We start from the raw sequence: 23,672 nt of genomic DNA, 5'->3' as shown, positions 1-23,672 counted from the left end.
TTTTCTGCGCACACAATCCCGCCCCATTTCTATTCATGCCCCTTGACCTCCCTTCCTCTTGACTTTTATTACTCTGTACGTACACGCAATGGTGCTACTACTACATAATAAGCGAACACGAGTTGGCCAGGAAAGGTCCAGGTAAGTCCTTGTCCTCAAAAGGAATGGGATGAAGGCTCCTGACTGCCGGTGTTGCAAAAAGCCTCCAGTCCTAAGCGCCCAGCAGCGCTTCCGCCGGCCCGGCCCGCCTCCTCTGCCCTTTCTCCAACTGGAGCGACGCCTTTACGGAGGGAGGGAGGGAGCTAGGAGGCCGTCGTTCTTCCCGCCCTTCTTCGCCAAGCGGGGCCGGGCAAGGGCCGTTAGCCGAGGGTTTTCAGAACCAGCCTCGGTAGGTGAAGGCGGAGGCGCGGCGGGGGTAGCAGGCGCAGGGAGCCCCGTTGCGACCCAGCAATGCGCACAGAGCCAAGTAAAGTCATTTCCACACGTGGCAATGCAATGGGGGTCGGGGCGTTGCCTTCCCCTCGGCCCCTCCTCGGTCCAGGGAACGAAGCGGCGCTTCTTTTGTTTCTTTCTTTTCTCGACGCGCATATGGCGCTGGAAACGCTCGTGGACTTCGCCGGCGAAGTCGTTGAATAAGGCTCCCGTGCCGGATTCGCGGCGCGGTGCAACTTTCTTATTCAATAACAATCGCGTACTGTGCAATACTGATAGATGGATTTAATGGGAGCATTTGTGCCCGGCTCTGAAAAGACTCCCAGGGTGGCTTAAAAATACCAAAAATAAGACAGTCCTGCGAACGTTATGCGGAACATGGATCATTTGAGCATTGAGAATACTAAAGAAAGAGATAAGGCAGACAACCCCAAGCCCATGGTTTCCTTTCCACCTGCTTTCCAGTATTTTTTTTAAAAATAAGTCTAATGTGACACAGGTCTCCCGCCACTCCCCAAATCTCCTTTGCCCCGTCTGCTGCTCCAATATATCATTTTCTGATGCTGCCATTGGGCTTTGGACGGGTTTACGCATAGCAGGTTTCTACATCCTACACAGTGTGAGAACTTGGGCATGTGATGTGGCTTACATGTATATAAAACGTCACAAGTTTAGGCTGGCACCCTCTTCTACTGGTCAGAGCTGTACTCTGGAAACTGCTTTTCTGTGGGTTTATCCCACAACATTGGTATGCCTAACCATGCAAATGGAACTCTCCCTCAATGTGATGCTGAGTTCAAGCTAAGGACCAACATGATTGGCCCCATAGACATAGTTGTGTGGATCTTTAAACATGTTGAGAACAATGTTTAAAGGTCCACCTCCATGTGTGCAAGACCAATCATGTGGATCCTTATCTTAAACACAGCAGCCTAGTGTCAGAGTGTGGCTTGGTTCGCACAAACATGATGGGGGAAATAAGCTATGGTGGCTTACTTCTGCTGCATGTGCTGGTTAGATTTCCATAATTACCCCCATGCCGTGCAAACCCAGTGAGGGTGGGTTGTTGCTGTGGTTAGCAAGCTACCCCAGAACCCTAAAACATCCCATGGGTTCTACGTGGCTCGTTAACCACAGCAACAAGCCACCCTCGCCAGGTTTATACAACATGGTAAGTGCACTGGTGAGATAATTATGCAAATCACACACACACACACACACACACCGCATGCAACCGGCACAAGTGGTGGAAGAAATCAATCAATATGGCTTATTTTCCCTAACGTGATAGTGCAAAATGGGTCAAAGTGTCTATTTTATGTTAAGGACCTGTTCAATTGTGCCCCACCCAAGTAGTTGCAGGGCTTTATGAATTACAGTTGCACCATGCATGATTTATTAGATGCAACTGCTGGTATAGGATTATTAAAATAATGCAAAACTCCTCATTAAGCAGACTGCAAAAGAAGCCAAATCTGAGGTCAAGATTAGTTAGATGTGTAAATATTTTAATAATCTTATATAAGAATAAAATAGTGTAAGGTTTATCACTAGAGATTTACCAGACTGATTTTGCTCATTTTTGTTTTAAAGTGAAGCTTGAGCAGTGTAGATGTGCAGGAAATTTTGAAAGTTTGAAAAAATTCAAAGCTCAAGCTTTAATAGCAGTTAATTTCCTCTATGCCAAACAGACAGGGCAGCCCCTCCACCAGCGGGATGATAAACAGCCGTGCTCAGCCAATCAGTGTGGCACAAAGGCGGGCCCTGGCCCAACCACGTGGTTAGGCTGTCGCCACCAGTGAAGAAGGGGTTAGGAGACAGAGGCGGTCAATTGGGGTGTACAAGGGAGCGGGTAGGGCTGCACCACATGCAGATTTTCAGGGGGGGTTATACTGCATGAGCCACATTTGCATTATTCATGAACCCCTCAGTGGTGAGGGGACCAAGGGGCAAAAAAGCAGGAAAGGAACATGATTCCTGGTTCCCATGGCGCCATGGGCATTACACTACTTTGCAGATGTTTTGGCATGGAAATTGGAGAGAGAGGTGGATGATTGATAGATGACTGGAGATTCCACATGAAGGAGTAATTGACTAGTCCCATATAGAACCAAGTCTAACAGTTTTTGTTATTTGCTGTTTTTCAGTAGGAAATACGAAGGAAGAGGGGGGGGGAAACGCAACCTACTGAGCTTTGGAGAGACACCTGCAAATATTAAAGCATCTTAATAACCATGGAGAAATACAATGTGCTAATGGTACTTGGAGAAGGATCATTTGGGAGAGTTCTTTTGGTCCATCATAAGAACAGATGTCAGAAATATGCAATGAAAGAAATAAGACTTCCCAAGGTAACTATTATTCAAATGCCTTTTTTAAAATAACCTTCTTCTCCATTGCTAAAGGATCAGGTCGTCATAAGGAATGTGGCACCCTGGCTATGGAATGAGCTCCCCAGAGAGATCCGCCTGGCGCCTACACTGTACTCCTTTTGTAGCCAGCTGAAGACCTTTTTATTCTCTCAGTGTTTTAACACTTAATTTTAACTTACATTTAAATTTTACTGTTCTAATTCTGTATTTTAATCTTATATCAATTTCTGCTGCGTGGTTTTATCCTGGTTGTGCTTTTTATACTGTATTTTGTATTTGTGTTTTCAGACTGTTGGTTGTTTTATTATGGTTTTAATTTTTGTGAACCGCCCAGAGAGCTTCGGCTATTGGGCGGTATAAAAATGTAATAAATAAAATAAAATAATAAAATAAAATATGGAAAGTTCAATTGGAGGCCATGTAAGATAACATTCTGTCTATGGATGGGAGGAAAACGTGAAGATCATACATATACCAACCTAGGACCTTCTCAGAAAATCCAAAGTGGTGTTTAACATATCTGAAGTTAAAAGCTCTGATCGTCAGCTGAAGTTAGTCATGAGGGACAGAATAATCCTAATCCCAGCTGCAGTTTGCTGGAGTGGGTTAGGAATAGGCAAAGACCTCCACTGGCATGGGAGGACTTGGCAGCTGTGAAGGACCTGCTATGTCCATAGAGAGCTACATGGGCAGAAAGCAACCGCAGGCAGAAGGCCTCGAGACAGAGTGGAGTTTCTGCAGCGTTGGACCCAAAACCCTGTTGGATCCAAAACCCTGCTGATCCCCCACAAGGAGCCTAATCCAGGCCCCTCAGATATACCTGAGGGGCACAGGGATTAAAAAAGACCAAAGGTTCTCCAGGCTAAAAAGCCTGGCAAATTCACCACCTCCCACCCTGGAGGACCCACGGCTTCAATCCTTCCCACAGCTGCTCCTTCCACCCCTTTAGAATTTCTCTATAAGGCTCCAACCTGATTTCACACTAACGTGGGAGTACGTTCCATGCAAATAGGACTTAAGTGGTTTGTGCCATTGTTTCGGTTCTGACTAACTTGAGTTGGATCGGGACCAAAATCCAAAGATATATTCTCAGAATTTTTTAATTTCAAAAGTTTATTTTCCAAAGATGAATAAAGACCTTAGTTTTTCAGAAGACCTTGGGGTTACTTGACTAGATTGCATATTTTGTTCTTAACTTATGTGGTCTTTTAACTAATGTGTATTGTAGCCTGCACATTTTAAAACTTAAATTAAAAAATATTTTTTTAATTTAAAAATTAAATTCTTAAATTAAAATACTTCCATTGCAACGTTTCCATCTAGCAGGTATTAACAGTTTGTATACAGTTTCTGCTAGACAAACTGAACCCTAGGTATTGTGTCCTGTACTTTCATTATTGCAGTACCTTTTTAGTTTTACTGACTAGCGGTGTGTTTGCAGTCTGTCGTTGATACAGAGAAGTCCTGGAATGAATCTATTCTGTTGGCTAAAATGAAACATCCGAATATTGTCACCTACGCAGAATCATTTGAAGGTAAATATGGACATTGAAAAATTGTTGTATTTACATTATTTAGTTTTTGGAATTGGACCTGTTTGCATGTTCCTAATCTAGTACATTAATCATGCTGTCTAAATAATAACATATGAGTAATACGTTTTGTATAATAGCACTAATAACAAATCTTAAATTCTCTAAATATTAGCTGCTGGACATCTATATATAGTGATGGAATACTGTGATGATGGAGATCTAATGCAAAAGATTAAACTTCAAAAGGGAAAGTTGCTTCCAGAAGATACGGTAAGAACACAGTATCAAGTTCTAACTGGGAATCTTTGGCTATTCATTTTAACTCCTGGGGTCAACAACTGGCCTATTAGAGTATTTGCTTTGGATGACGCTTTGTCTAGGCCACATTCATGCCTGGTGCCATGGCCCTGCTGGCCCTGCTGTACTCACCAGTCTCCCTCTCACACTCGGGTTTGTATGGTACTGGTGCTGTAGTAGGCCGGGACCCAAGTAACTGCTTGGCTTCAATCAGCACCAGACAGCCACCAGATTTTTTGTAAGATATCAAACATGACAGCTTCCAGGCCTTGACTGGTTGTGAATGGCTGCTTGGCTCCTGGTCCATTATAGTGCTCCTTCCTCTGGGTAAACTCGCTTGTGTTGTCACTGAGGGGCCCACTGAGGGCAGCCTGCCTAGAGCCCCCCCAAAACCTGGAACCGAGCCTGTTCATTTATCTTCTTTCTTGAAAAAAAAAGTTTACAGGAATTAGTTTTAAAATGTGCGTAATGTTAACTAAGGGCTAGATTATTCTAAGGCAGCCTTCTCCAACCTCGCACCATGCAAATTGGCCCTTCTGTCCATAACATCTGGAAGACATCAGGTTGGAGAAGCTGTTCTAAGCCTGAGTCTTTTCCCCCTCAGACTTATCTGTTAATCATGTCAACACTGCTTTCTTAATTCTCATTGTTACTGTGTGGCAGCCTGCCACACTGGGAGTGATAGCAGCTATCTGGCAAGTGACAGCAAGTCAAAGAAACACTTTTTTAATCAATATGATCTTGAGCATGATAGCTTGTTGTGCAGGGGATGTTCTGATGTAGTAATAATAATTTATTGCAGGGGTCTCCCAACCATGCCAACAGGCACATTTGGATGGGTGCTGTCACAAAATGCCTGCCAGAGGGAGGTGCCCAATTCATGCTCACAATGCCAGTCAAACAACCATTTCACAGGAGTGCAAAATGGTGAAGCTAAAAATCAAGTAACTTGCTCAAGACCCTGAGTACAAGACAGAGGTAGCATCTGAGCCTCAGAACACAAAACCACTCCTTTGAACCCACAGTTTTCTGCTTCATCACACCACCAATTTCACAGAAAGACAGGCCAGTTCATGATCTCCAAATCACACTTCACTCTCCCTACAAAAACACACTCTCTCTCAGCATAAGCCCCTCCAAATGCATGTTGTTTCTCCCTCTGGATCACCCCTAAATTATCTTAGGCACTCCACCACACACACCCATCCATTTACTGACATGCAACCCTCTACCCCATTCATCAATCACATAAGGACACATCCCTCCCTCCCTTCTCTGTCATCCTTCCACCCAAGCCTGGTGCCATTCCCAAGCCTATCCAAGGTTGCACAAAAGCCCCCTCCTCCCAGTCACCCTGCAACCTTCCCCATTATCCCCTTGGTCATCGTGCAGCCCTCCCCAAGCAAGCACAGGGCAGGTTGCTCCATAGCCCTCCATCTGACCATAGTGGCCCTGCTAGCCAGCTCAAATTGCCCCACTGCAGCTTAGGTCGTTCTGCAGCCCTCTGCACCATCCACTGGATCACCGCACAGCCCTACTCCAAATGTATCAGGCAGGAAGTAGCAGCTCTCATTTACAAGTTTTAGTGGGCTGTTGGGTATGCTACAAAGCAAAATGTCTGCTTTGCAGCTTTGTCCTGTTAACTTTGGCCATAGCTAGACCTAAGGTTTATCCCTGGATCGTCCAGGGGTCAAACCTGTTCATCTAGGTGACATACAGGGGATCCAGTGCTCAGGCAGGGGCGAACCCTGGATGATCCCAGGATAAACCTTAGGTCTAGCTGTGGCCTTTATCTGTTTTCTTCTTTTACAACTACACTGCAATTATATATGCTAAATCCCTTTTCTTCACCACAGATACTTAATTGGTTTGCACAGATATGCCTAGGTGTGAAATATATTCATGACAAGCGTGTATTGCACAGAGACATCAAATCCAAGGTGACTGAAACCTGCTTGATAACTGGTACTATAAAATTGCTGCTATTCCTTTCGTATTTTAGGAAAATGAAAATCCTGGGGACAGCTCCTTTTTAAAATTCTGTGATTTTATATGTCTTTACTTATCTATTTTAAAATTAATGTCTTGTCCTTTTTAATAAAAACGGGTCATATAACATGTTGCTTGATTCCAAGAGAGCTCACAGTCAAATGGATCTCATGTAATGTCTCCTCCTACATAAGGATCCAGATGATGTGAATTCCATCCAGTGTCAATACATCATGTGAAGTAGGGCAGCCCTACAAATGTGTACACCTGATTTACCTAGAAAGATGTCTGTTTAAACTGAGCTGAGAAATCTCCGTGGTTGAACATTTTGACAGAATAATTTCCTTTTTTTTTTAAAAAAAGTGGGAAATATTATTTTGGAAATGATTCTTAATAGCTCCTGTATTCTGAGGGCTAAACTAGACATAATATTCAATATGGTCTAATAACAGCCATCTGTACTGGGCAGGATGAAACTGCTGTCCACAGATGTAAACATTGAGTGCCGATTTAATAATGCAAATACTAATGTAGGGAGTGGTAGGTTTTGATTAACTATGCTTCATATTTATCTATGAATTTTTACCTATTTCATAACGCAGAACATATTTCTCACACAAAATGGGAAAGTAAAACTGGGAGATTTTGGATCTGCACTACTTCTTACTAGGTAAGTAAATATATTGGAACTAGGGGCTCTGTTTTTCATATTTCAAAAAATTAGTTGCTAGCTACTGTAGAAATGCTAGTCTGTTGTTCCTAACTCTATTTGTGTTTGTTTTTGGACAAGCCCAATGGCATATGCTTGTTCATATGTGGGAACGCCTTATTACGTGCCTCCAGAAATATGGGAGAACACACCCTACAATAATAAAAGGTAAGGATTAGAGTCTAAAAGAGCATGTATAGCATTAAATAAATAATGCAAAAATAAATTTATGCATACTCTGGACAAAATTGCTCAATTTGCAAATTTGATTCAGAACCTAGTATTGATTTTTGCACTTGTGGCTAGAAATAGCATAGTGACAAAAAGAAAAAAATCTATTTCAGGGGCAATAGGAATTTATGAGCTGGGGAACTCTATTCCAAACACTGGAACCTTATACAGCAGTTGCCCCAATCCAGCCAACTAATCTTTATATAAAATTAGAATTCCGCAAAGAGAACTGCTGTACCATTTGTACAAAAGCTTACTGCATGAAGGATGCTTCTAAAAAACCATAACCACATGCCTTTAACCCATAGGGCAGACACCCTATCTCTTCTCTACGGGTTAAAGCATGCAGTTATACAGCCCTCTTCTTTAACATGCTTAACTTTGGCTCCCTGTGTCTTCAACTGATGTGGGACAGCAGTAGTTGCCTAGGTGGTAAGAACTAAGGGATGGAGTCTTCCCTTTAAAAAAAGAAAGAAAGAAAGAAAAGGCGACCCTCTGGTCCTTCCCACATTGTGAGATACTACTATGTGGGAAAGTGAACTGAACTTGTTTTACATTTTACAGCTCTTTGAACTAGCCACTGACAAAAATAGAGGTACAGTGTCAAGGTTGCCATTGGGTTACTGTAAATCTTAGATATCGTAGTGATAAATGTATTCGGGATAATGCTTGGGATCTTAAAGATGTTTATGTGAAGAAGCTTGCACCAGTCCAGTAGACATTTTGGCATTTCGCTTTGTACAGCTGATCATTATACCAAATCACAAAATGTTTTTGAAACTCCCTGAGGGCCAGACTACACAGACCTGTGTGCAGAATCAAATCCCTGTGAAATATTAGTGGGGGGGGGGGGGGAATTTAAAGTCCAGTATGTGCTAGGGAGAGCTGACCCCCTTGCTTTCTCATTTGAAAACGCTTTTTTAAAGGCCATATTTGGTGGTACTCTGACACTGGAAGTAACCCTGCCAGAAGAAAAACAGCTTATAGAAAACTGGTGAGAAAGTGTGAGTGGAAGAGGATTCAACTCTGCCCTCCCACCTATGATATTTATTTTATCAACTCAACCCCCCAACTTCATAGGGAAACAGCAGAATCGGGGTTGGGCCTTGTTGCCGTCACATCTAGTTGTGTCTCTAATTTCTAAAGCTTGCTGTGCAGCATGTTGAGCCTCTGTTCAAGGAAAACTAAGGCCATAGCTAGACCTAAGGGTTATCCCAGGATTGTCCTGAGGTCAAACCTGTTCATCTAAGTGCCACACAGGGCATCCAGCGCTCAGGCAGGGATGAACCTGGGATGATCCTGGGTTAAACCTTAGGTCTAGCTCTGGCCTAAGTTTTAAATCCCGATAGAGTTCACAGAGCTAGTTGAATAGTTCTTTAGATCTTGGTTCTGCTTCCTGTTGTTTTAATGATGCTCTCCTCTAGTTTCTCACTAACAGATGGGACGAAATGAACAGAAAAAAATGTGTGCATTGGTACACCCCGCCCTCTCCACTTAATTTTTTTCTAATACTTTGTAATGTTAACCTTCAGTCTATGTTGTTTGTGATTCTTAGCACTACTTTCCAGGGTTAGGCAACTTGTGGTCTTCCAGATGTTTTCGCCTACAACTCGCACCAGCTCTAGCTAGCATAACCAGTTGTGAAGGATGATGGGAGTTGTAGGCCAAAACATCCGGAGGGCCTCAAATTCCCTACCCCTGCTCTATAGCAATGCTGTAGCAGAAGGGGAGGGCCTGTAGAATTGGGACAGGACTTCCTCACACTACCATGGTATAAATGATTTTTACAGTATCTGGAATGCAAGCCGACCATAGTGACTTGTAACATGCAGGCCATTTAACTTATCCAGTAACGTTTTCTGATTATTTGCTATATACTGTACCACAATTCTGCATATTTACACAAAACTTTTATTTTATAGCTTGTTTTTAGTACTGTATATAATAGTCAGGCACTCATAGGGTATTTCATTTATGGCCTTTAGCTAACTTGCTTTTCTAACCTGTCTTTCAGTGACATATGGTCTCTGGGATGTATTTTATATGAGCTGTGCACTCTTAAACACCCAGTAAGTACCTTTCTTGCGTTTATCACTTCCAGGAACTGATTCAGGGCCAGTTCCAATGTTACTTTCATACTCAGAGCCCCACACATGGCTTCTTGATATAACCATTGCATGACCCCCTGATGGTCAGGTTTGGACAACATGTCACAAGGCCATTGGGGAATCCATATTCAAAATGGTGCCTGGCACGTGCTGTAGCACAACATGGGTTAAATAACCCATGGTGAGCCTGCTGTGTTGTGTGAACTGGGTCTGTCCATCCCTCTCTCTCTTTCTCTCTCTCTCTCTCTCTCTATCCCTTGCTTGCTTGCTTGCTTACGCTGTGTTCCTATCCTTCTCTGTTCTCCCTTTCCCTCCCTAGCTACCTCTTCTCATCCCCACACCACAGCAATAAGGCTTTGGGAAAAAAAGCTTCCATTGGCACCAATGGAAGCTTCTAAAGAAAACCCTAATTGCTGTATGGGGTGATTTTCAGGGTGCAGTAAACAGGACTGTATTCCAAGTGTGGTTGCACCATAGATTTGTATAAGGGCATTATGATATTGACAGTCTTGGTTTTGTTTCTTTTTCCAATTATGCCCAACATGAAATGCAGCTTTTTCCAAGCAGCTGAACACAAAATTAACATCTTTAATCCATCACAACCCCAAGAACTCTTTCTTGGTCAATCACTGCTAGCTCAAATCCCATCAGTGTATGTATAGTTAGGATTTTTTGTGCCAATGTGCATCACTTTACACTTGCTTACATTGAACTGCTACCATTTTAATGCCCATTCCTCCAGTTTTGAGAGAATTTGGAGCTTTTCTCAATCTCTTTTTGCTTTAACTATTGGCACAAATGAAAACTTTTTTAAAAAGCCTAGTTGTTTCCCCAGGTGATGGGGAAGAGCTGAGCAGGGGACCCCATAGGGTAGACCTTCCCCGCGCGATACACTATGTACTGCTAGATTTTAACGTGCATTTATAGATAGGTAATGCTAGTTAATTTGTGTACAGTACCTAGGTCTTTTAGGCAATTTATAAATAATAACTATTAATACAATTGAGCCATCTGCTTTCTTTCCATATTTGTTCAATTTAGTTTCAGGCCAATAGTTGGAAACATCTTATACTTAAGATATGTAAAGGATACTACAATCCACTTCCATCGCACTATACTTATGAATTTCACTATTTGATAAAACAAATGTTTAAGAAGAATCCCAAGAATCGTCCATCAGCTAGCACAATTCTTTCAAGAAACTGTCTGGCAAAGCATATCAGAAATTTTTCTTCAACAGAGGTATTTGCATACTTGACTCTCGAAAAATTAATCCTATTTTCATATAGACATATCATTGTCTTTTAATATTAAGGTTTCCAGGGCATTATTGGCCTAATCTAATATTATTTAACTAGTTGCACAAAGGGAAATAGGAAGCTGCCTTGTATCAAGCCAGTCTATTGTCTGTTTAGCCCAGTATTACTCTGACTGGCAGAAGCTCTCAGGCAGAGAGAGCCTTTTCACAACACCTGCAACTTTGATCTTTTGTGTTAAATGGAGATGCCACAGATTGAACCTCGGAGGCATCTTATGCAAAGCATATGCTCTGTCACTGAGCTATGGGTCCTTCCCATAGAAGAAGACTGGCTCAGTTGGCACATAATGAGAAGCCACTGTGGGTGAATTACCCTGTGGGTAATTATGGTAGCCCCCAACATTTTGAATTTTTAGCTTGTGGAAGGAGCATGCCTTAGCTTCTCATTACATCCTCGGTGAGGATGGGTTGTTGGGATGGTTGACAAGATACCCACAGCCCTAAACTGCCCGTGGGTTCTGGGTGGCTTGTCAACCACCCCAACAACTCACCCTCACTAGGTTCACATATAATGAGAAGCTGTGGTAACTTGAATTGGCAAACTGGGGTCCATGGGCACCACAACCCACCAGGGCTAACAAGCCACGGTAGGTTGTAGTGATCGTGTGAACAAGGTCTTTGACTTCACAAAAGGGAGGGTTACATTTTTACACGTTGTGGTCCGTAAACCAAAGAGCTGTGCGCATGATCTTTCCCACTGCTGCTCCCGAAGACAGGAATACTCAGTGGAATTCAACGTAGCATGAAGAACTGCTGTTGAAAAGGCAAATTGGCAATCCCTTCCCATCGTAGCAGATAGAAGCACTTTCTGCTTACATGCAGGTCTGTTTAGATCCTGCACTTGTTTCATTGGATCTGTATTTTGAATATTCACTGTAACACACTCTGCATTTTCCATTCATTTTAATTGAATTGTACCATGGAGTGATTTTGTATCAGAAACCAAGATTCTCTCTCATAGAACAATCCATGTTCACAAATTTGTTTAAAATATTTCTTTAGTAATTAAAACAAAAACGTCTAGATTTTATATATTTTGTTCAGTCAGACTGCAATCCTATAGATGCTTACATGGGAGTAAGTCTCATTGGGGATTACTTTTGAGCAGAAATGTATAGGACTGCGCAGTTGCAATTAATACTGTTCTTAAATCATTTAAAGGAGGAAGGAAAATACTCAAGAAGCAAGAATAGCCATTCAGAAGCAGAGGCCATCTCAAAAGATTTCTGTGAAATGGGATTGGGAAAAACAGGCATGGATAAAACAGGTATGGCTAGTTGTGTTGAGGTCATTGTGGAGCTTATATAAGCATCAGTGATCTATGAATTGCTTCTCTGAAGCTGCAGTCTTCACTTACCTGGAAGTAGACCCATTTCTATACGGTCTTACTAGCAATGACAAACAATAATTAATAGATAAACGGTCAGTATGTATCCTATGGAGATTTATTTGAAAATGTTTTGATTTTTTTAAGAGTCCAAATATAATTTATGTTTAATACAAAGGTCAGGTGCTATAGTAAAATTATAGCTGGAATTCCCTATTAAGGAAATATATCTGTTGTTTTGAGCACAGAAATAACTGAAGACACTAGTGAATTTTCATAAAACATTTCATTATGACTTCTCCCTAGAAGCTGTTTTACCAAACCCTCACAGACAACAGTGGGAAAAGGGAAGATCGAGTACTGTGATCAACATCCTGGGAAATGCATCTTTACTTTCTTCCAGTATTACAACCAAAGAGGATACAAGTAAGATAAGATTCAATATATTTTATTGGATTGTCATTAGAAATCAATGTGGGTTTTAAAGATGGTATTCCTATCAGATTATTCTTTCAGAAACCCCACCCCCATAATCACCTTGCAGATTAGAGTGTGGAAAAATGCACAGGTATGGGAAGGCCATCAGAATCCCAGGTGAAGAACTGGCAGGACTGAGAGATATAGCAGACATTGACAGTGCAGATGTATTGGTGGGTGAAGTTAGCCAGCAGCCGCAACCATGAATATTTTGAGTACAACTCTTCTGGGGCAACCTACTGGACATGGGTGGCTTGCATAGTTTTCTGTAAAATGCCTGAACAGCATTTGAAAAAGAGGCCAGAAGACAGTAGAATCCACCAGCTGGAAGGTACAAGTTAGATCAGGGATGGGCAGACTGCAGGCTTGCATAATCTACTTCGTTGTTTTACTAGAACCCTAAGATCCACCAACTGGACCAAGGTTCAGAAGGCATGTACTTTGAATTAAAGAATTCTGAGCTCAGAAATGAACTTGTCTGGAAAAGCATACCAATTATGAGCTTAGCCAAATTTAGTTCAGCTTGTAGTTATCTTGCTTTAGTGCTACATGTCCCATTTCCTTGCTACTGGTTTCTTTCTCTTGCCTTTCCCCAAGGTACGTTTGGAAAAGCTGTGGGAGGAGAGAAACCAGCAGCAGGAGAAGTTGCAGAAAGTGTAGGGCTTGGGGTGGGTGGGTGTGCATGTGCATGTTTTGTGGTATCTGAATGGCTGTGGTTTTCTCAGACTTCCAAAGAATAAAGAAAGGCTGAGTCCATACTGAGCTGAGATGACTTGATTGTCCATTTCTGCTAATTTCACATTGTACTCAAATTGACATTAGGAACGCCATAGACAAACTAGTGGGTGGACATTGTAATTTCTTTAAAAATGCCATTTGTTAACTTATGATTTAAGGGGTAGTTAGAGTGTGAGGCTGCTGAACTGGAGTTCATTGAGAAATTTGACACAATTACAGCAAACAATAAATATCTTACTAGCGGTGCCATGCAAGGTAACCACTAACCTGCAAAGGTTCAGTTGCGCTTGGGCCCATTATAATCTATACACTTATCAAACCTTTGTGATTGAACAGGGACAATAAAATATAACCTGTTGCTAGTTGGCTGTATAGAATTTCAGTACACCATGGAACAAAAATAGCATTAATGTATCAATATATTTTTGTCCAAGAAGCTCAGAATAGCATACATGGTCTCCACTCTTTTTAACTTTGCAGTCATCTTGTGAGGTAAGTTAGGCTACGAAGTATTAACTGACCCTGGATCACCCAGTAGGCTTTGTTGATGAGCAGGGATTTTAATCTAGTTCCCACTGGTCCAAATCCAACCTCTGCTTACTGTATCTGGTTTTGATGTCCCTTACAATGCTTTTGCCAAGATCACTGACAAGTACTCTGATTTTAAACATACTAAATTAACAACAGCAATGGATCAATGAAAGCATAGTTTGTTCCAGAAGGTAAACATGCTGTATACTTATAGCTCAGTATGCATTTGTTTTATTAAATGTAACTAAATAATTAGACAAAGTGGCCACAATACATCACAGATTTCTGTGCTTATGTATATTTCAGTTGGTGTAAGCACACCCAACTCCATGTTGGATTATACCCAGTTCTATACCTTAAAAACTGTGCTGTTCTATTGTGACATGAGCTTTCATGGGCAACAACCTAATTTGCACAAAGTGAACTAAGAACATAGTAAGTTTATTCACAAACAATTTTTGCATGGTTCCTGATACAAATTAACACAAGCTACTGTTAGTTCTCTCCTGCCCCCCCCCCCCCCATTTTACTTATGGTGAATTTATATGGGTACCTGTTCCAGCAATTTAATGTTTATTGTTCTTGTAATTAGGTGGGCATGTGAGAAAATATGATGAAAAAATAACGCGGAAGCAGTGGACCAAGGAACCACCTGAAACCTTGATGAATATTCTTCACAATGCTGATATTAGCTTAGCTTTTAAAACGTACACAATCTACAAAGCAGGTAAATCACATAGCAGCAGTCTGACATGGAATGTGAGATACATGACATATAAAGACTCCAATCCATAAGACAGAGGTCATATGATTTGAGGAGAAAAATACTCCATTCTTCAACTTACTATACAAGGGAAAATTGAAAGGAAAAGATCAGTGGGAAGAAGATGAACATCATGGCTGTTAATCTGGTGCTAAAATGGCTAAATGTTTGCTTCAGTATTTGTAAACCGCCCAGAGAGCTTTGGCTATGGGGCGGTATATAAATGTAATAAATAAATAAATAAAGTACATTAGGGAATGGTATAGCTGTACTTCTATACAATTATTTAGAACAGCGGAGTCAAAAACAAAAATAATTGTAACGATAGCTAACCTCTGAGAGGAGAAGGTACCTTTAGAAGGCAAGAGGATCTATGTGCAAGGATCTACAATCTTGCACCTGCTGAACAGGTGTAGTTGGCATTTTAACAGCACAAAACACCATTCTTTGACAGGGAAGGATAGCTGGAAGATTTGTTCCCCTTTGCCCTTTTAGATTAAATCAATCTATGTGAATTCAGCCCATCTGAAGTTGATTATTTTGTACAAAACATAGAAGGAAGAGACATCATATGTAGCAATTCAATCAGGATAGAAAAAAATGATATTGATAGCCCTTTGATGGATCTATGGATCGTAATAAAATGATGATGATGATGATGATATTGATATTCATAGCACAATGTGTATTTTTCACATTCCTATGGAAGGTTAGGAAGAGGGTACAGCACCAGAGGTTTCTAGATCACTGACAGAAAAGCTTGTATCTCTGAATGAAACATAGACTTTATATGAGAAAAGCAGAAAATGATGAATGAGCAGTGATGGAACAAAGTACATTTCCTTTATATTGAATTTTACATTGAAGCTCTTATTCTTTCATCTTTGTGGGAGAAAACATGAATGTTTCTGTTTTTACTTTGCTAATGTTAAAGCCTCAGATGACCTATTGAGAGGACCACTTACAGAAGAAAACAAAGCACCTGATGAACCAGATGGCGAAACTATTATAGAGGATAGAGAGAGATTTGAACCTAGATCAGATGAGGAAGACACGTATGTTCAAATATAGCTTGAAAACATTGACCTTGGAGGTTTAGTTTTAAACAATGGCTTCAAAGTAAAACCCAAAACTGTTTGCCAGCAGAATGGTTTTGGCTTCCCTGCTGCATGGCCCTGAGCATACCCCAAATCTGCTCTGGAGGCCTGGAGGATTTTCCAAAGCAGATTTAGGAGGCATGCAGGAGCTACAAGGGAAATCTGCTTGCGTGAAGTTGGATTTAATCCTTTAGTTTAATATAGTTTCAGCATTACTCTTGAAGCTGTTACAATATTGTTATATGAAAGTACCTCTGCATGTAGAGTTCCAGATCCCCCGTTTTCTAACTGCAGCCTCCTTTACACTCTGACAAGCCCCTCAGAAATGTGGGCATGTAGAGCTATGGTTGTTACATGACCTCTGGCCCATATGGTCTCTGGAACCCAGGTGCCTGGGGCTCAGTTGCCAGTGCGATGTGTGAAACACGTGAGTTTCTGAAGAATGCAACTAGAGAAGTGCAATAAAGTTTAAGAACTCCATTTCAAATATCTAAAACATTGCCCTAAGGAGAAAGTTCTCTCCTCCTTAAGTTAACTGAGTCATAAAAAAGAAGCAATGTGTACACAATCAAATTGAAAGTTTTAGTTGGCTAACTTGAAAAAATAACTTTGATTGTAAAATGGCTGGATAGCAGAACAAATTATCCTGGAAAACTGTAGAATCAATGGGTTTGCGTTTAAAGGGAAAATATATCAAATGGTTGCTTTAAGTTCTAGAGTTCATTACAAAAAACTATTTCCATTTCTGTGCTCCTAAATTATTTTAATTACTATATGTTTAATTATGATATTGAAATCTGACTCTTTTGCTATCTTTCTGTAGGGATTTTGAAGCGGAAGATGATCCAGACTGGATTTCTGAACTGAAAAGGATGACCAAAATGGAGTGATTGAATAAGTGAATAATAGAACTGAACAAATTCAGTTATAAGATATTCAGTGTTGATGCAAAAACATTGGTGAACGATATAAGCATACTAATGACCGTACAGTGATTCCAGATGAAATTCTTCAAACAAACAACAAGCATCTGCTGACTAAACTGATTTTTGGCGATCTTTTGGCGGAAAACATACCTCTTTCGGAACAAATGTGAACTTGCTTCTTGAACATTCTTCCTGTAAACCGCCCAGAGAGCTTCGGCTGTGGGGCGGTATATAAATGTAATTAAATAAATAAATAAAGTATTGGATGTGCATTTCTTATATGAAAGCATTCATACATGGGTAACAATATAGAAACAACACATGATACTAGTATCATTAGTATACTAAGGTCATAGCTAGACCTAAGGTTTATCCCTGGATCATCCAGAGGTCAAACCTGTTCATCTAGGTGCCACACAGGGGATCCAGTGCTCAGGCAGGGGCGAACCTTGGATGATCCCAGGATAAACCTTAGGTCTAGCTGTGGCCTAAGGCACAGTGACCAGGTATCATTGGCTTTGTAATTAATTAAGGACACAGTCCTATCAATTGTGCCTTAGTTATCGCAATACCTTTAATTTGGAGGCTTGCAACCATTCTATGCAGGGCAGGGGCAGCGGCGGAGATGCGTTTTTTGCTATATGGGCTTTTCAGCCTGTCTAGTGAAGGCATTTTGGAGCATGGGGATGGGTGGGGAAGGAGGCTGGCAGAGACTCACGATATTCATATCTTGGCCCCCCTAGTTTCCTACCCTCCCTGTCAACTGAAATGTCTGCTTTTCCCCCTCTCCGAGGTCAAGTTCCCAACCTCGGAGGCTAGCCAGTGGAGTTCTTTCCATGCTGGGTTGGAGGTGGGTTGGATTGATGGAGGGGAGAATCTGAATTATCCTATGGCCCCTCAGATGCTGTCTAGGAGCCATAGGATTGCTCCTTCCATCCCTCTTTAAACTAGTTACAGATGTTGCTATTAAATATGCAAAGAGTCACATTCTGCTGTATTTAATTTAATCTGATATGAATGAGCAACTTTCAAGCAGTGAAAATTGTTACAAAACCCTGCCCTCCATTTTCTATCACTACTATTGCCTTTCAAAGACTATTAGGTGGCCCAAAAAAACCTCTCCAGTTTTCCTTCAAGAATCAGCTTGCATATGATGGTTTCTGTGTTCAATATGATTTTGTACAGAATTGTTGCAATTGTCTGTCCTATTTACTGAAGGATTGTAAGCCGCTCAGAACCTTTTGTGGCTGAGGAGCAGGAGAAAAATACTTTAGTTTTTTGTAATGGTAATTTTGTTATCTGCTTTGAGCAAATCACCTCAAGGTGGGATATAAACCTGACTAATACTGTTAGAAACAAAATCCTTTCAACTCTTTTTGTATAAATAGCAAGTTCTTCCATTACATTGGTACAACAAAAATGTGTAACTTATTTTCATATGGAATACTGATCATTCTTCAGACATCATATTTCCCATTAACTGAAAGCTCAAGCTGTCAAATGCAATTTTAGCCTTCAAGCCACTTAACATCTGAGTACTAGTAGGTTTTATTTCTTAAGATGCCACTGCATTTCTTAAGATTTCACTGCAACAAACTCTTCTTTCGGAAGGCCCCTTGACCTTTTGCACTATATGTAAACATACCTGATTATGCAATTGGTTAAAAGCTAGACTAAAGGCAAAATTAGGTTGCAATTCTATACACTTATCAGGGAATAAATCTAATTTAACTCAATGAGGCTCACTTCTGAGTAGACATGCATTCAGAAGATTGTATTGATAAGGCACAATCCTATGTTTGCTGGCTGTGAGACGTAGGAATTTCTTCTATCTAAATATGCATAGAATTGCACTTAGGCTGTGTTCAGAAGACACCTTAAACCACAGGTTTAGCCACGGTGAACAAAGCAAAAAGCCTTATTCACCATGGTTAAAGCTATGGTTTAAAGTGTCTTCTGAACACGGCCTTAATTGGTTAAAACAAGCCATTCTGCCACTGTAGCCCAAACTCCCTGCTGTCTGTGGAAACTTCACCCAAACTTGACTTCAATTAATTTCCTGAAAAGTTGCGGATTGTAAGGAATATTAGGTTCTCCACTGTGTCTGTGTATTTTAACTGGCCCTGGGTTCTACCTTTGAGACACGAAAAGCAAGGAGAGGGGTCCACACTAATTTTCAAACGCCCCTTGCTTTAGACCAGTGGTTCCCAAAGTGGGTGGTACTGCCCCCTTAGGGGCGGTGGGACTGCATAGGGGGGGCGTTAAGAGGCAAGGAGGTGGCAGGGGGGCACTAGAGGTGGTCTTTTCCGAGATGTGCCTCTCCAGGTCTTAAAACCCAGGGACATTTTTATGGGAGAAGGTAGTTTGGTCCCAAGCCATATAAGGGAAGAATCCACACATGTATTAATATGTTTAAGAAGAGTCCTTTTAATGGTGAATTGATATGTTTCAAAAGCACCAAAACGCTAATGAAGAGACATACCCTGCTTGGTGTGCCCCGCCATGCCGGCTGCAAAACAGAGGCGTTTGCTGTCTTTTTCCCTCCCTCCCTCGGCAAGCCTGTGGTGGGTGCTTTGGATTTTGAATAATTTTTCAACTAATTGTTACTGTTTTGAATTTTATTGTTATTATCTTCCTCAGTGGGTTGTTGAAAACCGCTATTCTGAATAATGATTTTTATAGTGAAGAGTAGGGGGCACTGGGCGTGAGTTTGTGGAACCAAGAGGGTGGTGACCTGAAAAGGTTTGGGAACCACTGCTTTAGACACAGTAACCCCTCAGGGCGCAGAGAATGTGAGCGGGGATCGGGCTGAGGTGGGTATACGGGCCCATGACCCAACTGGGAGGCGGGGCACGAAGAGGGCACGCCCCCGTCACTCTAAGTGTGAGTGTGTCGGGTGGTGGTGGTGAAGCTATGGCCATTTCTTTCGGCTGACCAAGCCCCGTCCGTCCGAACAACGGCTGTTATCGCACTGTCTGGCGCCCCGCGTGCCACAGGTCTACCCAACGGTCGGTGGCAGGTAGGGAGAACAGGCGAACCTGCGTGCGCGTCCTCTCCATCACCTTGGCAACGGAGCAGAGAGGGAGGGGCCGCGAGGGGAATGAGCCTTTCTCCCCCTTCACATAAGCGGGAATGGTGGTGGGGGGCGGAGGGGTTCACGTATAAAGTAGTAAGGCCCTTCAGAGGCCTTAGAAGAGGGGGAAGGGGAGGTCTATCAGCGCAAACCTGTGCGTGTTTACTCGTAAGTAAGTCCCACTCTGTTCAATGGGGCTTACTCCCAAGTAAAGCGCTCACAGGATTGCAGCCTGAATGCCTCTCAGGGAGTCTCCTCAGGGCAAGAGGCAATGAGTGATGATGCGTTCAGCCCTGGCCTTTCTTAATATTTGTACCATTTATATTTATTGGTTTATTTATAATAATAGTATTATTGCATTTGTATGCCTCCTGATAGAACAAAATCTAAGTGGTTTACATGTCAAAGTATTAAAATCACTATTGTAATACTCAATAAACTGCAAGTACAACGAAAATAAGCAACAGAAAAAAATAAAAACAATTAAGAACAACAATAATAAAACAATAATACAATTGCCACCCTCCCCAGTCATGAATTCGCATTCTCTAAGGTGTAATCATGCCGCTGCCAAATCAACATATATTTATAACCAATACTTCAAAAGGTTGGAATCTCCTGTCTGTTTATGACGGACACACAAACCCCCACCCCGCGATTCTTCATGTGTTTATCATGTTATTTAGTACATTTATATCCAGATTAGCCTCCCCCAATCTGGTGCCTCCAGGTGCTTTTTATTTCAACCCCTATCAGCCCTTGCCAGCATGACCAATGGTCAGGAATCCTGGATCTGTAGTACAAAAAACATCTTGAGGGAAGGACCGTCTAGACTTTTCTCTCTCGTGGAACTTAGTGTACATGGGATTTCCAAGTCAACTCCCATGCAGGCACTAACCAAACAGATCTGCTTATTGGTTTCAACTGGTGGCTGAATCGTGTGCCCTCAAATCATGGTCTGAACCACATCGATGTGTACTTTATCTTGAACTCCAGTTTGTGTCTCTTTCACAAAGATAGGGAACAGGGGAGATCTTGTGAGTCAAAGAGGTCTTTCTCTCTTACATACAATGGGTAGAGATCCCACAGTCAAGATCAAGATAATTCATTTGAAATTATGATAATTTCCCCCAATTCTATATTCATAACTGTGTCACTCGCAACCAGGGTAGGGATAAGTCCATACCACTTGTGAGAACCTTTGATTCTTTGATTTTTGTGGGACAACATGTGAAGAAAGAACGACTGAATTCTCATAACATACCAATCTTTCATGGGTGGACTACCAACAATCAGTTAGTGTGTCGTTCAAACCTGGACAACTTTCTGTGGGTGGGTTAATTTTTTGAAACAAGCCATGGCAACAACCAATGAAGAAGTCCTAAGAGTTGTAATTCTTTAAATACTTTAAATATTCATTACTGTAATATTTTTGTTTTTCAGACATTTCTCTAAAACAAAACACTATGGATAAGTATGAAATAATTAAAATGATTGGGGAAGGATCCTTTGGCAAAGTATTCTTAGCCAAAGGCAAGGGTGATAATCAACAATGTGTTATCAAGGAGATCAGTTTAACAAAGGTAAACCATCATTGTTTTATTATCATAAATTTGCTTACCTTTTATAGTGGTGGTCTTTATAACAACTATACTTGTGGCCCATTGCATACTACAGCAGCCTTCCCCTCCAGATATTTTCAGATTACAACTCCTATCAGCCCCAGCCAGCATGGCCAATGGTCAGAAATAATTGGCGTTGTAGTCCAAAACACTTGGAGGGTACCAGGTTGGGAAAGGCTGGCATAGCGAATCAGATATAGTATAATCTTGGGTTGGTTTGAAATATAGGAAAAGAAAAATACATAATAACAAAAGTTCAGCTTTTTAAATATTCAGTATAAATAAAGTGGTCCTGCTACATATATGTAGAAAATTGAATTGGCGCTAGTCGAGATGCTCCTGAGGAATAAGCCACATGTAGTCATAGTGGGTAAGACTGTGAGCAGGTGACCTCTGTGCCTGTTAAGTCTGTCTTCGTTGGATGAATGGTGTTTACCTTGTTCTGAATGGGGGGTGCCCTTTCCCAGAAGGAGAGTTTTACAGGTTTAAACCTATAAGATTTTATAGGTTAAAACCAGCACTTGATCTGTGTTTGGAAACATATAGGTAGCCAATGCAAGCTGGCTACAATCAATGTTATACGTTTAGGTATTCTGGTCTTTGTTCTCAATCTAATTGATGCATTTTGCACAAACTACAGTTTCCAAATAATCTGAAAAGCTCCATGTAGAGTGCATTGCATTATTATTATTATTATTATTATTATTATTATTATTATTATTATTATATTTATATCCCACCTTTTTTCCTCCAAGGAACTCAAAGCGGCATACATAATCATTCTCCTCTCCATTTTATCCTCACAACAACAACCCTGTAAGGTAGGTTGGGCTGAGAGTCTGTGACTGGCCCAAAGTCACCCAGTGAGCTTCCATGGCCGAGTGGGGACTAGAACCCGGATCTCCCGACTCCCAGTCCAACACTTTAGCCACTACACCACACTGGCTCTATATTATTATGATTATGATTATTAATGCAGATTACCAGAGCACAAAGTGCTGAAGATGGGTTATTCCTGTCCTGATAGGGTTGTAGATGGGCCAACAGCTGAAGCTGGTAGAGACACTACCACACTGATGCCATTTGGCCTCAAGCAACAAGTCATGGTTCTAAGAGAACCTCCAAGCTATGAACCTGATAGTTTAGGGAGACTGCACCACCATCCAGAACAGGCTAAATAGTATTATTCTGACAAAATTTGACAGAATAGTATTATTCTGAGGCCTAATCTACACCTGCAGCTATTTTGCAATGGAAGAGGGCTGTTTCCAAATTTTCCCCGCTTCTGCGATTGTCGCTCACGGGGCACACGCGACTGATGTTTACCGCAATTACAGGAATGCCATTGCGGGAGCATGTGTGCCCCATTATGGCACTTGCGCATGTATATTGGTAGAAGTGGGTGGGGCTAGGGAGATGGGTACGGGATAGAAGTGGTTTTTTTAAATGACTCGTGAGAGTTGCCCACGAGCGCAGATGCGCAGCAACACATGAGATATGAACTCTGTCGAATATGCACTCCTGCGCAGATATGTTTGTATTTTTTTTAAAAAAACAACAAGCACAGTCGGTGGTAAAACACGCTGATACCCATCCAAAACGTGGCAAAAATAGTGGTCAGGTCCACTCCGGCACACCTCTGATACTCGTGCACACGCCCCTTACAGCTGATTGGCTGTTCACTGAGCTTGGAACTCGCAGCGAGCAGCAATGACCTTGCAAAGGAGGGGGGCACACCTCAAATGTTCTTCGGAATAGATGCAAGAGTTGGAAAAATCACGACAAAAGTAGTCAGGGATATTCCAGGAAAACTGCGAGGTGGAGCCGAGATCACTGTGGGAGCAGGTGAACGTCATGTGGCCCGTTAGTGATGACTGCGATACAGTCCTGCAATAAACGGCTGGTGTAGACTCCCCCTGAGTCGGTAGACAGGTCACTCGGTCACAGTTTTACCCACTATGACCACGTGTGGCTTATTCCTCAGTATGTCCAACTCATTGGTTCTACACACTGAACAGCCATTTCCATGAACAATTAAATAGGTTTATGTGCTCTATAAAAGGAACAGAACTTGTAGCAATGCTGCAGCTAATGGAAACAGTTGTATGTAGTATCTTGGTCACCTAA

At 41.6% G+C, this 23,672-nt stretch overlaps 2 protein-coding genes across 3 annotated transcripts in view; both read left to right on the top strand.

The window, feature by feature from the left end:
* The first annotated feature begins 308 nt into the window (after positions 1-308).
* On the top strand, positions 309-17,042 carry NEK3 (NIMA related kinase 3). Of its 2 annotated transcripts, XM_063125851.1 has the most exons (14): positions 309-388; positions 2,580-2,783; positions 4,246-4,339; positions 4,512-4,609; positions 6,493-6,576; positions 7,228-7,295; positions 7,416-7,502; positions 9,580-9,634; positions 10,715-10,915; positions 12,153-12,258; positions 12,625-12,744; positions 14,657-14,791; positions 15,762-15,882; positions 16,748-17,042. In XM_063125851.1, exons 2-14 carry the CDS (start codon positions 2,667-2,669, stop codon positions 16,812-16,814), a joined length of 1,353 nt encoding a protein of 450 aa, XP_062981921.1. In that variant the 5' UTR covers positions 309-388; positions 2,580-2,666; the 3' UTR covers positions 16,815-17,042. The 2 variants fall into 2 exon arrangements, with proteins under 2 accessions (XP_062981921.1, XP_062981922.1); XM_063125852.1 differs by lacking the exon at positions 309-388 and having other exon boundaries at positions 2,738-2,783; positions 4,208-4,339.
* Positions 17,043-21,369: 4,327 nt separating this feature from the next.
* Positions 21,370-23,672, top strand: part of NEK5 (NIMA related kinase 5) — a 31,360-nt gene continuing 29,057 nt past the window's right edge. The window contains exon 1 of the mRNA XM_063125280.1: positions 21,370-21,506. Coding sequence (XP_062981350.1) covers positions 21,390-21,506 — 117 coding nt within the window. The 5' untranslated portion in view covers positions 21,370-21,389. The remainder of the gene's footprint in view (positions 21,507-23,672) is intronic.

Source organism: Elgaria multicarinata, chromosome 4 (genome assembly GCF_023053635.1).
Source record: "Elgaria multicarinata webbii isolate HBS135686 ecotype San Diego chromosome 4, rElgMul1.1.pri, whole genome shotgun sequence".
NCBI classification, from domain to species: Eukaryota; Metazoa; Chordata; class Lepidosauria; order Squamata; family Anguidae; genus Elgaria; species Elgaria multicarinata.
Note: the sequence above shows the minus strand (reverse complement) of the source record. Positions and strands in the feature narration are given on the sequence as shown.